This window comes from Balaenoptera acutorostrata, chromosome 3, assembly GCF_949987535.1.
Source record: "Balaenoptera acutorostrata chromosome 3, mBalAcu1.1, whole genome shotgun sequence".
In the NCBI taxonomy this organism is placed as follows: domain Eukaryota; kingdom Metazoa; phylum Chordata; class Mammalia; order Artiodactyla; family Balaenopteridae; genus Balaenoptera; species Balaenoptera acutorostrata.
In genome coordinates this window covers 53,879,486-53,894,652 of record NC_080066.1, presented here as the reverse complement: position 1 = coordinate 53,894,652, position 15,167 = coordinate 53,879,486, and the positions used below count along the sequence as shown (strand labels likewise).

The 15,167-nt window shown below is 44.5% G+C and overlaps 1 protein-coding gene across 3 annotated transcripts; it reads left to right on the top strand.

Annotated features, from left to right (window-relative positions):
- The first annotated feature begins 4,725 nt into the window (after positions 1–4,725).
- SELENOS (selenoprotein S) lies at positions 4,726–14,330 on the top strand. Of its 3 annotated transcripts, none has more exons than XM_028165715.2 (7): positions 4,726–4,896; positions 5,586–5,720; positions 7,689–7,795; positions 11,384–11,473; positions 11,578–11,622; positions 11,913–11,991; positions 13,725–14,330. In XM_028165715.2, exons 1-7 carry the CDS (start codon positions 4,821–4,823, stop codon positions 13,802–13,804), a joined length of 612 nt encoding a protein of 203 aa, XP_028021516.2. In that variant the 5' UTR covers positions 4,726–4,820; the 3' UTR covers positions 13,805–14,330. The 3 variants fall into 3 exon arrangements, with proteins under 3 accessions (XP_028021516.2, XP_007179186.3, XP_028021517.1); XM_028165716.2 differs by having other exon boundaries at positions 4,821–4,961; XM_007179124.3 differs by lacking the exon at positions 11,578–11,622 and having other exon boundaries at positions 4,732–4,896.
- Positions 14,331–15,167: the final 837 nt, after the last annotated feature.

Genomic DNA, 15,167 nt, shown 5'->3' with positions numbered 1-15,167 from the left:
TGTAAATCAACTATACCTCAATAAAATAAATTTTTTACAAATGCTGCATAGCAAACCACCCCAAAACTTATTTTAAGCAACAGTCACCATTTATTCTCATAGCTGGCTCTGTTTTTCACTTCAGGTCTATAGATTAACTAGGGTGGCTCAGTTTTACGTATTTCATTCTCCTTGGACAAGTCAGTTAACCAGGCAAAGGCACAAAAAGGAAACAGTAGAATCTTCTTAAGGCCTACACTCAAAACTGACACAATGCTACTGTAACCAAGCAGGACCCTATGGGGCCTTCCTGGGACAGTACTTCCCCCATAATCATCTGCTTTAGCTCCTCTCTGAAGTACCTGGATAACAGTATTTGATGCACATTTCCTAAGTTGTTTTACAGATGTGAACCACCCCCCCCCCCAACAACCACCACGAAATGGAAGATGTTAACTACTTGATGACCATGAGCACATAGTCCCAGACCTCCTGGAGCCTAAGGACTGATAATGTTAACCCCTGTGACACCACCCTGTTACCTCACCATCAGCCAATCAGAAAATTATGCACGAGCTGATCACATACCCTGCAACCCCACCTCCTTCACCTGGCTTTTTTTTTCTTTTTAACATCTTTATTGGAGTATACTTGCTTTACAATGTTGTGTTAGTTTCTGCTGTACAACAAAGTGAATCAGCTATATGTATACATATATCCCCATATCCCCTCCCTCTTGAGCCTCCCTCCCACTCTCCCTATCCCACCCCTCTAGGTCATCATAAAGCATCGACCTAATTTCCTTGTGCTATGCAGCAGCTTCCCACTAGCTATCTATTTTACATTTGGTAGTGTACATATGTCGATGCTACTCTCTCATTTCATCCCAGCTTCCCCTTCCCCCCGTGTCCTCAAGTCCATTCTCTACGTCTGCATCTTTATTCCTCCCCTGCCACTAGGTTTATCAGTACCATTTTTTTAGATTCCATATATATGTGTTAGCATAAGGTATTTGTTTTTCTCTGACTTACTTCGCTCTGTATGACAGACTCGAGGTCCAACCACCTCACTACAAATAACTCAATTTCATTCCTTTTTATGGCTGAGTAATATTCCATTGTATATATGTGACACATCTTCTTTATCCATTCATTTGTCGATGGTCATTTAGGTTGCTTCCATGTCCTGGCTATTGTAAATAGTGCTACAATGAACACTGTGGTACCTGTATCTTTTTGAATTACAGTTTTCTCAGGGTATATGCCCAGTAGTGAGATTGTACCTGGCTTTTAAAAGTACTTTGCCGAAACCCTTCCAGGAGCTCAGGGCTTTTTAGGGCATACGCCACCTGTCTCCTTGTGTGGCCCTGCAATAAACATTTCTCTGCTCCAAACTCCGTTTTGGTGTGTTTGGCCTCATTGTGCCTTGGGCACATGAACTTGCACTAACTTTCATTAACCAAAGCAAGCAGCCTAACCAAGTTCAAAGTCAAAGGATGGGGAAATACACTCCTCCCACCTTGAGACTATGGCAAGGGTATAGTTGCAAGAAGGAGTAATGGATTGGGGTCAATCATTTAGTCTACCATTGTCAGTGACTAGTTGGGAGTCCTGGATACTACCTTTGCCCTGTTTTTGCTAATAACACCTGAGCAGTTATATTGAGCAAAGTGTTTGCTGAAATAACTTTATGGTTCTAGACAAGCTAGGTGAGATTATACACTGATTAAAGGGACAAAGGTTAACACATAAGCCTGGCTAGGAAGAATGAGTAACGTCTATCAGTGAGACCACAAGAACAGCAATGTGCTAGGAACTGAAATGAAAGCCAATCATCCATGTCCTAAAATCATTCAAAATTTCTTAAATTTCTGTTGAATATACTCCTCATCATTATACATGTATACATATGTATACACACAAATACACTGAAGTTTACAATAGTATACTTTGTATATGTTTAAAGTGTACCTTATTTTCATGAGTGTTGTGCTGGTTTCTATTTTATATCACAAAGTCCTGAGTGACAGGAATTGTTCACTATTTTTGTTTATATGGTAGAAACTAAATGTTACAAATTTATTCCATCTTCATGATTACAAACATTACAGGCAAGGTGGGTAAACAAGGCAAATAAAGCAATCTCTTTTCTCCTATTTAACCAGATGCAGCATTTTGACATTTTTATGATATGCAGGTTGTCTTAATTCATTGATGGCTCATTGACTTATTTTGAAATCCAGCAACAGCAAACTTTGAAATGTGGGATCTTCCTCTATAGCTACTTCCAAGTTAATTCCTGAACTACACTGTGAACTCAGAAATGATATTCACTGAAACACTCTTGAAGCTTTCACATCTTAATCTGACACCTCTTATTAAGGCAGGGAACTGTCTTAAAGACTGTCTTCTTAGCAACCCAAGCCACCAGCAATCTTTTTTTTTTTTTTTTCTAAGGCTCTGGCTTTTTATTTATTTATTTATGGCTGTGCTGGGTCTTCGTTTCTGTGCGAGGGCTTTCTCTAGTTGCGGCAAGTGGGGGCCACTCTTCATCGCGGCCTCTCTTGTTGCAGAGCACAGGCTCCAGACGCGCAGGCTCAGTAATTGTGGCTCAGGGGCCCAGTTGCTCCGTGGCATGTGGGATCCTCCCAGACCAGGGCTCGAACCCGTGTCCCCTGCATTGGCAGGCAGACTCTCAACCACTGCGCCACCAGGGAAGCCCGACCACCAGCAATCTTAACCACTAAGTTACTATATAAAAGTAAACTGCTCCTAATAAATGGAATCTTGCCTGCCATATCAGTAAACAAAGGATGTCACAGTCATCAGTGATTGCAGCCAAGGGGCCACCAAGGAAGGTGAGCTGATGACCCCTGAGGGAACTCAGGAGGAAAACAAAGAATACCTGCCATTTAGCAGCCATCAGACTGCAGCCACTCCCTAAGGTGAGCCCTGAGGAAACTCAGGATGTGAAAACACTGGATACTGGCCCCAGATAGCTTAGGTTCATATCAAAGGAATGATTTCAGTGAGCCCAGCCTCTTGCATCTTGCCATGCAGAGGAAAGCGCTAAACTCCTTAATTTGGGATTTCTTGTTTTCATTAGTTAACAGTAATCTTTGATGTTCTGACTACCTGCCCTTTGTTGCAAACTCCTATATATCCTAAGCTCCCCCCTCACCTCCTCAGGGTTACTTGAAATGCTGCCTCCCTGGCTTGAAGTCCTAAAAAATTTCCGCCAAATAAAACATAATTCTCAACTTCCAGGTTGTGAATAATTTTTTAGTTGACACTCCAAGCATTGACTGAAACTGTTGTGCCAGATCCTTTTTCTGAGCACTCACTCCCTGATAGAGAGGTCCTAACCAGCTGTTTCCATGAACAGTGACCCCAGTACAGTGTACCTACTGTCCAGAGTATAAACAAAGAGGTCAGGTAACCCTAGTCATCCTGAGTAGTTCATCAGTATTTACATACAAGGTATATTTTAAGCTGATCCCAGATCAAGTATTGCAACTGTAATCCCAAGAAGTCGTTCAGTTTTAGCACATTGAGTTCCTGCAAGATGCCAGGGCAAGTGAGAAGCCACCTCAAAGCAAAGAGTTCATCATCTTCAGAAACTTGGGGGTGGGGGTGGGGGTGGTGGTGGAGGAATAAAATTCCTCCTTCTAAACTCATCAAATCAATGGGTCTTCAGTCTTAATTGATAAAATCCAGAGTCCTCAATCCCGATTTGAGAAGCCCATTTTCAAGATGAAGAAGAGCTTTCAGTCTTCTATTTGCCATGGCCCATGAACGCAAGACCTTCTACAAGAATCTCCTCTTTTATTGCTTTCTGACACACCGCTGAAGATGTCGTTGTGCGGTTCCAGGAGCTGATCCCTTTGAAGAACTTCTAGGCAAACCGGCGGTGGAAGCCCCAGTGGTACCTCAGCGTCGCGTTGGTGCTCGTGAAGGCGGTGGCGATGGCGGCGCGCTCTGAAGTCATCGCCTGCTCATTATTTTCTCTTCCTAATTCTCAGCCCTTCTTTTGAGACACAGCTGGGTATGTTCACTTTAAATCCTTCTCCAAAAATGCCTCAAGGTCAAATTTCAAATAGGGTGGTTAAGGTAGGGTTCAGAGAGGCGTTGACGGGTGAGGAGTGGAAGTGGGTAGAGGAGGGCATCGCAGGCAGGGAAAACAGCCAGGACATTATTATAAATAACTGTGACGTCTTGTGATACTACTCAGTAAGATTCAGTGCGTGTTGGAGCCATTGTTATGATAATTCTTTCCCAAGAGGTTTTGATTCCCGAGGAGAGAACCGCGGGGGTCGGCGGGGACTTTCTTAGCCTGAAAGGTAACACCGGCAGCGGCAGGAGAAGGCTCTTTACAGCTTGGTGGGGCAGACCTTGGCTGCAACCCCCAACGGCTGGGAATCGCCAATCTGCCGAGTTCTGTTGCCCACTGTGCCCGGAGCAAGGGCCTGGGCGCAAATCCTGTTTCTCGGCGGCCCCAACCTCCTGCGACCTCGGTGTCCAATCAGTGCAAAGGTAAACATTCGATTCGGAGTCGGCTGGGAAGTCGGTCAGGTAGCCGCCAGACCACCCAGTGCGCAGCTGGCGGTGGGGCTCCCCTCAGGGCACAGCTCGCCCTGCCCTTCCCGGATCGCTCACTGCCCCCCCTTTCGGCCACGCCCTCGCGGCGATAGGCCGAGTATCTGGGCCGGGTCGCGACGCGATTGGCCGGGACGACGGGACGCCGGCCCCAGACGTGCCACGTGTACGTAAAGGCCGGCCGGAAGGCTAAGGCTGGAGCTGACGCAGCCGGGTTTAGCCGGGCCGGGCCAGGCGACGGCGACCATGGAGCGGGACGGGGATCAGCTGTCCACGCGGCCAGCCCTAGAGACCGAGGGGCTGCGCTTCCTTCACGTCACGGGTGAGTCGGCGCGGGCCGCAGGGCAGCGGGTTTGCGCCGCCACCGTCGGCGCGCCGCCATGTTCGGTGAGTCGTTCTCCTCTGCCCTCTGGGCCGGACCTGGCCGAGAGCCGGATGTTGGCGCTGCACGCAGGCCCGGGCGGTGTCCCGAAGCGCGCATGGAGGCCCTCCCAGAGCGGTGCTTCCTCGGACGTTGCGGTCGGCCCTTTTTTGCGCGAGTCCTTTACTTTATGCGAAGCAAGCCTTCCGGGTTTGCGGTTACTGGGGTCACTCCGCCCTTGGCGTTTGCCTTCAAGCCTCAGCCCCTCGACTCCGTACCCCCACGCACGCCCCCAAAATCCGGCGCTGTATCAGCCCTCCATGGGCACCCCTTTCTATACGTAGTCTGGATCTGAAAGGCCTTTGCCCTCCTGAGTCGGATACACTTCCCTTCACCCCTCAAAACCCAGCTGGCGTGCCCCACGTCCTCCGGACTTGCCCCTCCTATTCCCCAGGTAGCTGAGAAGCCCCTTCTCAGTGATCCCTGAATTGTTGTATTTCTCGCTATTTTAACTGCCTACTTAGGTCTTCAGCTACACCGTGAAGGTTTTGAGGACAGGAGCTACGCTTATTTTGCTTTTGTTTAATTTTATAGAAAAGTCCAGTGTAGTATCATTTTTAGTTTCTTGAAAACTGTTTTCTTCTTTTCAGTGGGCTCCCTGCTGGCTACCTATGGCTGGTACATCGTCTTCAGCTGCATTCTTCTCTACGTGGTCTTTCAGAAGCTCTCCACCCGGCTGAGAGCCTTGAGGCAGAGGCAGCTGGATCGAGCTCCCGCTGCTCTTGGTTAGTGCCTGATAACAAATGAAGGCGTGGCTTTACGCCTACTTGTTTTAGTATTTAAAAGTTAGTCTGTTGTTAAGAGTAAGAAGTACGTTTCTGATCTGTGTGGGAAGAAAACTATTTTATGCTTAGGAAGTTGGTTTTGGTGATTTGCAATAGTGTTGTTTTGTTTTGTTTTAATTTCAGAGTTTTTGATGGGATGAAAAACCTGCTTGATGGTGTGTAGAGCACTCACTGCATATCGTGTTGCATGGTTTTTCATTTACAGGAGAGATTAAAATGAAGACTTTACAGCTGCTCCATACTTGTGGGTCTGCCTACTAAGTCTCATTTATCTCTAGAACCATCGAGAATGACAAACTCAGCCTTAGTTCTTCACATCCACCGCATTTTAATTTTCACAACTTACTCATCAGACCTGATATCAGATTACGCCTGGCTGTTTCAAAAACTCATTCCCTCTAAAACAGTAGCTTTTTAACTAGTTAGAAGCTACAGTTTCTGAGGACATAGCTAAAAGAAATGTTAAGTGTCTTGAGAATAGCAGTATAATTAAATAAATACAAATCATTAGTCATCTGAGCCACCACAGTTACTGAGGCTGGGGAGGAAAGCAAACATAACACAAAAGTAGTCATTAGCAGAAAGACTTAGAAAATTCCTTCACTCTCCTCTCCCATGAAACCCTGTGGTCCTACCATTATCTCAGCATTTTTGGTTGTTGGCTGTATATATCCAATAAAAACTACAAAGTACAAAGTAAATCTTGCTTAAGTTCCAGGATTTTGTGAAGTGGATGACTGGTGTTAGGGAACAGTCACTTGGTACCGCCATCCCTGGCTCTGTGAGACCTGCCGACAACTGAAGAGTAGATTTATAAGATAATGGGATGGGCATCTCAGAAGAGGAGTTTGTTGTAATGAAGCACTGCAAAAAGTATATGTGCAGTGAAAGGTGTTACCTTGTGTTGTACAATTTTGTTAGAAAAATTAGGTTAAAAAAATCCACACATTAATTTTATTGTAAGAATGATCCAACAGTTCCAAATGTTACCACAACTCACATTTCTATAAAGTGGAACTATAATTTTGTTTTTAAAGATAAAGGTCTAGTCATCTCTGTCACCACAGACACACCCCTGTGCTATTTTGGCCCCTGTTTTACGTGGATTCAGTTAGGTGACCTGTTTCCACTGCTAACTATCTGTAAGTAATGATGATCGCATATCCTTTGGATGATACTGATGTGAACATATAAGTTCTAGTTTGTTTCCTTGTTTACAAAATTAGTCAAACCATTGCATAGTTCCCGTTAGTGCTCCTTAAACACAGTGGTCTGAGTAAAATAGAGAACTTGATTGTGTATTTATATAATTTGCTTTGTTTTCTAAGCCAGATAAAAACAGATACCTGGGGTGGTCATTTCTATTAATGCTAGCTGGAAGGATTTTTCTCTTTTTTTTTTTCCTGTAAAAACAAGGATAAAATACCTAAAGATCTTTACCTCTTTCTGGTATAGACCTGGGCTAATTAGGTGATGGCTAATGATCAGAAAACTTTATCTTTCATTGGTTGTCTTCTAGAGTTCTGGTCAACCTAGAGACTGGGTGTTAGGAGGTATCCAGGTTGTGGAATGGAATCTCACTGGCTTCAGACCACTTACATTTCAGTCTTGGAGCCCATGCCAGACTCTCTGAATTGGAATTGCTCAGGGAGCCCAGAAATCTGTTTTGAACAGAGATTTCTGATGCTTTGGATATTTAACAAGGCCTATGAACTGTGGCGATGGGATAGTCCGCTGCCCCCCCCCCCCACTTAAGCAGTAAAATATATGCAGAAGAATAGACTTATTCATGTAAAAGTATATTCTTGCATTGCCTGACTTCTGTACACTTCTAATAATATAGACCTCAAGAGTTTCCATTTTATATTACACAAGGTGCTTTATCCCAAATTTTTTCTGACATTTTAGAACCTGATATTGTTGTTAAACGACAGGAGGCTTTAGCAGCTGCTCGTTTGAAAATGCAAGATGAATTAAATGCACAAGTTGAAAAGCATAAGGAGAAACTAAGACAGGTATGAACTGGTTTTAGTTTGAATACGTGGTATTTGAGGTTTAGTGGGTAAAAGTGTGTGTGCGCATGTGCCCGCGCATTAGGGTGGATACAGAGAATAACTATTTCAGGCCAAATCATTTCCACTTAGCTAAGTATTGCTCAGCATGTTTTCCTTGTGCAATTTCTTACTGTTTAGGGGGGAAATACTCTTTTAAAAAATTTATTTATTTATTTATTTATTTTTGGCTGTGTTGGGTCTTCGTTTCTGTGCGAGGGCTTTCTCTAATTGTGGCAAGCGGGGGCCACTCTTCATCGCGGTGCACGGGCCTCTCACTATCGCAGCCTCTCTTGTAGCGGAGCACAAGGCTCCAGACGCGCAGGCTCAGCAATTGTGGCTCACTAAGCAATTGTGGCTCACTAAGCCATGCCGCGGGGCCTAGTCGCCCCGCGGCATGTGGGATCCTCCCAGACCAGGGTTCGAACCCGTGTCCCCTGCATTGGCAGGCAGACTCTCAACCACTGCGCCACCAGGGAAGCCCCTCGCGGCCTCTTTTGACGCGCAGGCTCAGTAGTTGTGGCTCACGGGCCTAGTTGCTCCACGGCATGTGGGATCTTCCCAGACCAGGGCTCGAACCCATGTCCCCTGCATTGGCAGGCAGATTCTCAACCACTGCACCACCAGGGACGTCCTAGGGGGGAAATACTCTTAAAGAAAGGTGTCTTGTATTTATGTTTTTACTTTTAAGTGGTTCCCTCACAGCAGCATTTCACCCAACAAAACTGTTTGCTGTGTACAGGAGCCGTACCACCAGACACACAGAACACACATTCAGCCTCTTGCTCCATGGTTGGTTTCAAGCCGTGCATGTCATATGACCTGGCTTGGTGGGGCTGCTCTTCAGTGGATTGAAGGAGAGCCAGGGGAGGGTGGCGATGGGCTCAACCCAGGGTCAAGATGGAGAGCAGGAGATGGAGTTTTGAAAGATTTTTTTTTAAAGACACATGGTTTGGTTGTAGGGGTGGTAAAAGGTTTTGGGGGGTGGGGGGAGGAAGAACCAAAGGCTGCTATTGAAGTGACGTGAGCAGCCAGGTGGGTTGTGCTGCTCTTCACAGGAGTAAGGTCACCCACCAGGTTGGACCCATTCTCTGTAAGTGAAACAACTAAGTGTAGACTCTGCTTTCTAGTTTCAGTGCAGATGTTTCTGGGACCCTCTTTTTCTCCTCAGAAGGAAGCCAGAGAAGTTGGTCTTCCTCCTGGTCTTGGCATGTGTCTCTGGTGTTTCCAGTATGGAGTGCCTTTCTGCCACTGCTGGGTCTGCATGGTCATCCAATACATGGCTGGTCTCCACAGCTTGACTGGAGCCCAGAGGGAAAGGACAGAATAAGACAACACCTACTACACACATTCGGCCCTCTTGGTCACCTTTCTCAGCAGCCTTCTTCAGTGTTCAGTGGGTTGCCCATCTTCCACTTAAATAGTCACTAACCGGGGCTTCCCTGGTGGCGCAGTGGTTGAGAATCTGCCTGCCAATGCAGGGGACATGGGTTCAAGCCCTGGTCTGGGAAGATCCCACATGCCGCGGAGCAACTAGGCCCGTGAGCCACAACTACTGAGCCTGCGCGTCTGGAGCCTGTGCTCCGCAACAAGAGAGGCCACGATAGTGAGAGGCCCGCGCACCGCGATGAAGAGTGGCCCCCGCTTGCCACAACTGGAGAAAGCCCTCGCACAGAAACGAAGACCGAACACAGCCACAAATAAATAAATAAATAAATAAATAAATAATTTATAAAAAAAAAAAAAAAAATAGTCACTAACCTAAAATGTATTAGCACATTGCTATTATTTATGTAGTTTTCTAAATCACATGACGTTAAAACAAATTCATGATACAAAAATCTGTACTATGAAAATTAAGTCTCTGCCTTCCTTGCTCCCCTACCTACTGCTGCCCAAGCATTCCATGGTAAGCTTTTTAGGTATTTTTCCAGAAACATTTTATCCATATATAAACACATACATGTATCATTTTTACATAGAAATGGCAGCATAGTATACATAGATGCCATTTTTAAGCAGTTTTATTTTAGTTTTTTCCTTTGCTGATTTCCAACCATTTGTTTTGTTTCTGGAGCCATAGAGTAAGTTGAATTCCTTCTACATGTCAAAATTAATGACTTGAGGGTCTGAGTTTTTTGCATAAGTAAAACAGCCTGATCATTTATCCAATTTGTTGATGTAGCTGAAAAAAAGCTTTTAAAAGATTTTTTTAAAAATTAATTTATTTATTTTTGGCTGCGTTGGGTCTTAGTTTCTGTGCGAGGGCTTTCTCTAGTCGTGGCAAGCGGGGGCCAGTCTTCATCGTGGTGCGTGGGCCTTTCAGTGTCGTGGCCTCTTGTTGCGGAGCACAGGCTCCAGACGCGCAGGCTCAGTAGTTGTGGCTCACGGGCCTAGTTGCTCCGCGGCATGTGGGATCTTCCCGGACCAGGGCTCGAACCCATGTCCCCTGCATTGGCAGGCAGATTCTCAACCACTGCACCACCAGGGAAACCCTAAAAGATTATTTTTAAAAATTGTAATGTGCGCCTCCTAAAATTGGAGAGAGGATAGAAGCCTATGTTCAGTTTTAAAGTTGTAGTTCTGTGTATTTAACAAACTTAACAAACAGAATCTGCCTGACTCACAGTTCAGTCAGCTGTCTTGTTTGTGGTCTCAGGATTTGTCAGCAGTGTTCCATTCTGGTGTTTTCCATGTTAGCTATGAGCATAAAACAACCTTCAGATCAAGAGACTGTTTCCTCTTTGACCTCCTGTACTTGCAGACAGTGGAAGCATGAAGGGACAGACATGTGGATTTAGCAGTGATGAACCCTGAAATCCATCAAGAAATTTCTGAATATGTGCTTTCTAAGGCATCTTCTTGCATATCTTTGCGATATCACAGTTTAATTGGAACCAGAATGAACTAAAGTTTGGGTCTGGATTCTACTGGGAATGAGAGAGTTAGTGACTTTTGTGTAAGTTGCAGTACCCAGTTCTTCTTCAAGGAGGAGGAAGCAGAGTCAAAGACCCAGGGCACTGTGTTTCCCTCCTGCTTACTGCATAATTACTGTATAAGCTTTCTCAGGTGCTCATTGTTGGACATAGTTTTCTGCTGAGATTAGTTTTCCCTTACGCTTCCGTAGTATTTGACTTTCAAAGAACTTTCAGATCTGCTCTCATTGGATCCTCATAGCCTTTGAAGTAGAGGGGTTAAGTGACTTTCCTCAGGTGACACAACCAGGTAGCAACAAAGCAGGCCTGCCAGCCACGTTCACCCTTTCCAGGTCAGCGTTATTCTACGTTACCAAAAATGTCCAGTTTAGAAGAAGAGTCGGTATTCTTTTCTCCGTGACACTTTTTGCTTTCTTTAATAGTGTACAAAAACAAAAGGTTCTGTTGGTGAGTTAAACTCACACCACTAGATGACAACTGTTTTATTAACTGAAGAAAGTGCAGGTGAAGGTGTGTTTTGAAGGATGTTTAAATTAAAAATTATTAAAATTACATTTTCTTTGAGAAAGATGGTAGCTTATGAATTCATTCTGTACAACGTGTGATTCTTCCTCAGCTTGAAGAAGAAAAAAGGAGACAGAAGATTGAAATGTGGGATAGCATGCAAGAAGGAAAAAGTTACAAAGGAAATACAAGAAAGCCTCAGGTGATGTAGCCTTCGGCCTAGTGGATTTTTTTCAAGTAGAAGATTCCTGGAGTAGAACGTATTTTGTTTTGTTTTTTTAAATAAATCTATCCGTTTATTTTTAGCTGCGTTGGGTCTTTGTTGCTGCGCGCGGGCTTTCTCTGGTTGCGGTGAGCTGGGGCTACTCTTCGTTGCGGTGTGTGGGCTTCTCATTGCAGTGGCTTCTCTTGTTGTGGAGCACGGGCTCTAGACGCATGGGTTTCAGTAGTTGTGGCACGTGGGCTCAGTAGTTGTAGCTCGTGGGCTTTGTTGCTCCACGGCATGTGGGATCTTCCCGGACCAGGGCTCAAACCCATGTCCCCTTCATTGGCAGGCGGATTCTTAACTACTGCGCCACCAAGGAAGTCCCTGGAGTAGAATGTTTTTAACTAGATTCTTAAGCCTGTGTATGTTCACACAGGAAGAAGACAGTCCTGGGCCTTCTACTTCATCAGTCATCCCAAAACGAAAATCTGACAGAAAGCCCTTGCGGCGAGGAGGTAAGTACCAAACATCAAAGCATTCTGAACAATTACAGGATACACTTACCTTTAAAAACAAGATTCTTTTTCCTTGTTTCATTGTCCGTAAATTGAGACTAATTCCTAAGTTTAGGATTATGAAGATTAAATAAAAGAAACAGATGCAAAGCAACCCTCAGTGGCTGGAAGTCACCAACCTGCTGAGCCCTGCTGTTGCCCAGTGGGCCTTGGGCAATGATGTGGGCTCAAGTCCTGTTTCCAGGAGGCCTATAACCTCCTTGGCCTCACAGAAGTCAGCATTTGATTGGCAGTTGAAAAAGGAGGTCACTCAAGGCCCTCAGGAAATAATTGGGATGGTTGCATTTGTGTTTTAGTATTCTCACTTGATCCCACACAGTCCTGTAAGGGGAGTGGTAAGTGGGGCGAGGAATAGTTTGCACATATTGCAAATAAGTTTGTCAAGGGGCTAGGAGACAGGGGTTTTGGTCTTTCCAACCAGGGCCGCCTTGTTTCTTACAAATAACTTTCTCAAGGAGGCATGGACAGATGTTCATTCAGAGAGCTGCTGCATGCAACATCCTTGAGCCCTCTAACCATAGCAGTCTGTCCTTACCCCATCCTTAAGGACTTAACACGTCCTTTTGGGAAGACAGGACTCCCACACAAATGAAAATAAGTAACCTTTGTGATCTGCCAGGAGTTCCCTGTTAATCCTGAGAGAGGGGAGGGCAAAGGCATTAAAATACTTTGTGTAGGAACCAGTTTTAGGCCAAAGACTATCCTCCGTCCGGGAAGGGTTTTCTGTGGGGAGGTGCTGCAGAGGCAGAGGTGTGGAAGCCTGGCTGGCCTATTGGAGGACTGTCAGGAGTCTGGAACCTGGGCTCTGTGCAGACTGGACACAAGCTGGGCTGCCCATCAAGGCTGGGCTCTGACGAAACCCAAAGCTGGCTTGCTGTAGGGAAATGGTGTGTCTGAAAAGGAAATGCTCTTTTAAATCTTTTTCTTGCTCCAAGCAAGGAATAGTCTTCCAAGACTATTTTTCAGAGCAAAGAGTGGTGGTATTTAGGAGAGAATTGTAGAAAATGGAATGCATCTGGGGCTAGGGGCTTTGTCTGGCCTGGCTTTACAAATAAGGAAACTGAGGCACAGGGAGTTAGTGACCAAAGATTCTATAGTAAGTAAGGAGCAAAGCCACCCCATTTAATGTCTTGCTGGCGCTAAAGCCTGATCAGTCAACCTGGTCGCTAAATGTCCATTAACTTTAGGAAGCTAATGAGTGGGCAGGGATGGGGTTGGGGACTGGGGCATGTGGATTACCCAGTTCTGACTGGTGGAAGTAACAAGTTCCATTCTTTTTGATTTTGTTTTTTTAAATTCATTTTCTGTAGGTTGAGCAGTTCTTATTTCAATGTATACATTTTATTAAGCACTGCCGTTAGAAGCCTTTATATACTTAAATCCAGCCATCTTGAGAGGTTTTTTGGGGAAATTTTTGTGTGTTTTGGGTAGTTTTTCGTGTTTGGAGAGTTAAAACAGAGAAGCTGAATGGCTTGTTTTATTCCCACCAGAAAGTCAGTTCAAACTGCAATGACTATGTAAACTTTTTTTGTCATAACGGTAGCTGAAAGTTTTATGAAAATGTTGTGAGACTAGAATCCATATCTTTGCAGTGCTTTGCACGTCAGGCTCACAATTTTATGTTTGATACAGAACATTTCCAGCACTGTTCTGCTTCCTTTCTCTTTTCACAGGTTACAACCCTTTGTCTGGTGAAGGAGGTGGAGCCTGCTCCTGGAGACCTGGACGCAGAGGTCCATCGTCTGGTGGATGAGGCTAAGAATCTTGTTAGTGTTGCTTTTGACACTAGCAAGATGAATCCTTAACCCTCGACTCAATTGCCTTATGCACGCTTTTCACAGTGACTACCCAGGGGGAGGGGGCTTTCTTTCTGTACTTAACTGCACCTGTGTCTTCAAGGGTTGAAGGCAGCATGGAGTGTGGATGTGGCCACTAGGCAGTAGTTGCAGTTGGTCACACTGCACTGAAGCCAGTGACTGTGTTCACTGATTTCATGGGTCATTGCTAGTTGATAGCTAAAGGCCTCCAAGTGATTGGCGATCTTGATAAAAGAGACCTGGCAATGATCCTTCAAGTTAACAGGTCCTTGCTGGTAGGACAGTCTCTGTGACAGGTTGCATTGAATGATGTCTTCCTTGTAAATGGTGAGCCCACCAGCGAGGATTACTGATGTAGAGAGTTGATGGGGTTGTTTCTGTATATTTATTTTTATGTACAGAGCTTTGTTAAAAAAAAAAAAAAACAAAAAACTGTAAATATTAAAAAAATAATAATTGCAAGGAACATTTTCAGCATCTTTATCAAATTCAAGGAGATTTCATTATGAACTTGAATTTGTCTATCTAATATTACACAGCTTTTTATTATTCATAACCTCCCACTAATATTACTTATTTTCCCTTCTCATTCCTCACCTGCAATGAGCATGGCAAGTGGCAGACAGCTGTAGTGATTTTCAGAGTTGGCAGGCTCCTTGGGTTTATCCACAAAATCAGGCACTTGGAGTTGAGTTTCTGAATTAAGAGGATAAAGAAACATCTTGCCTAGAGGTACCTCAGGGGCCAATGAGGTTTCTTGGAGCCCTGTGGGTCATCCCTCTTGCACTCATTTCTTATGTCCTTGTCTAGAACCTCTGTCAAGTATGCTATAAAGGGCCTGATAGTAAATATTTTAGACTTTGCAGTTGCATAGTCTTTATTTTTTTACATTTTTAAAGGATTGTTAAAAACATTTAAAAATTCTTAGCTCATGGGTTGGATTTGTCCTGCCTGCTGTAGTTTGCTGATCCCTGCTTTACGTCAAGATTGTAAGAAGGAACAAAATTAACCTGCAGAATAGTGATGATTAGCTGGGAAAGTATTCCAGAAAGGTCTCATATAAATTAATCAACATATGTTGAGTATGTGAAATACTCTGTAGTTGTCTCTTGATATATATAAAGGAAAAATATAGTCTGGTCTTAGGGGGCTTAAAATCTCTTGGGGAAGGCTGGAGGGAGTGAAAACAGGACTTTGAAGACAGTGTGATTGCAAACAAATGGGCTGGAGTAGTCAAAATCAAGTGTTTGGGTCTGGAGACATTTGAGTGAAATTTTGAGTGGAGGAATGTGGGAGTTC

Coding starts and splice junctions, on each gene's coding strand:
- SELENOS (XM_028165715.2), top strand. CDS start 4,821: ATGGAGCGGGACGGGGATCAGCTGTCCACGCGGCCAGCCCTAGAGACC. Junction 4,897..5,585: donor GCGCTTCCTTCACGTCACGG/GTGAGTCGGCGC, acceptor TCTTCTTTTCAG/TGGGCTCCCTGCTGGCTACC. Junction 11,474..11,577: donor GAAATACAAGAAAGCCTCAG/GTGATGTAGCCT, acceptor GTTTATTTTTAG/CTGCGTTGGGTCTTTGTTGC.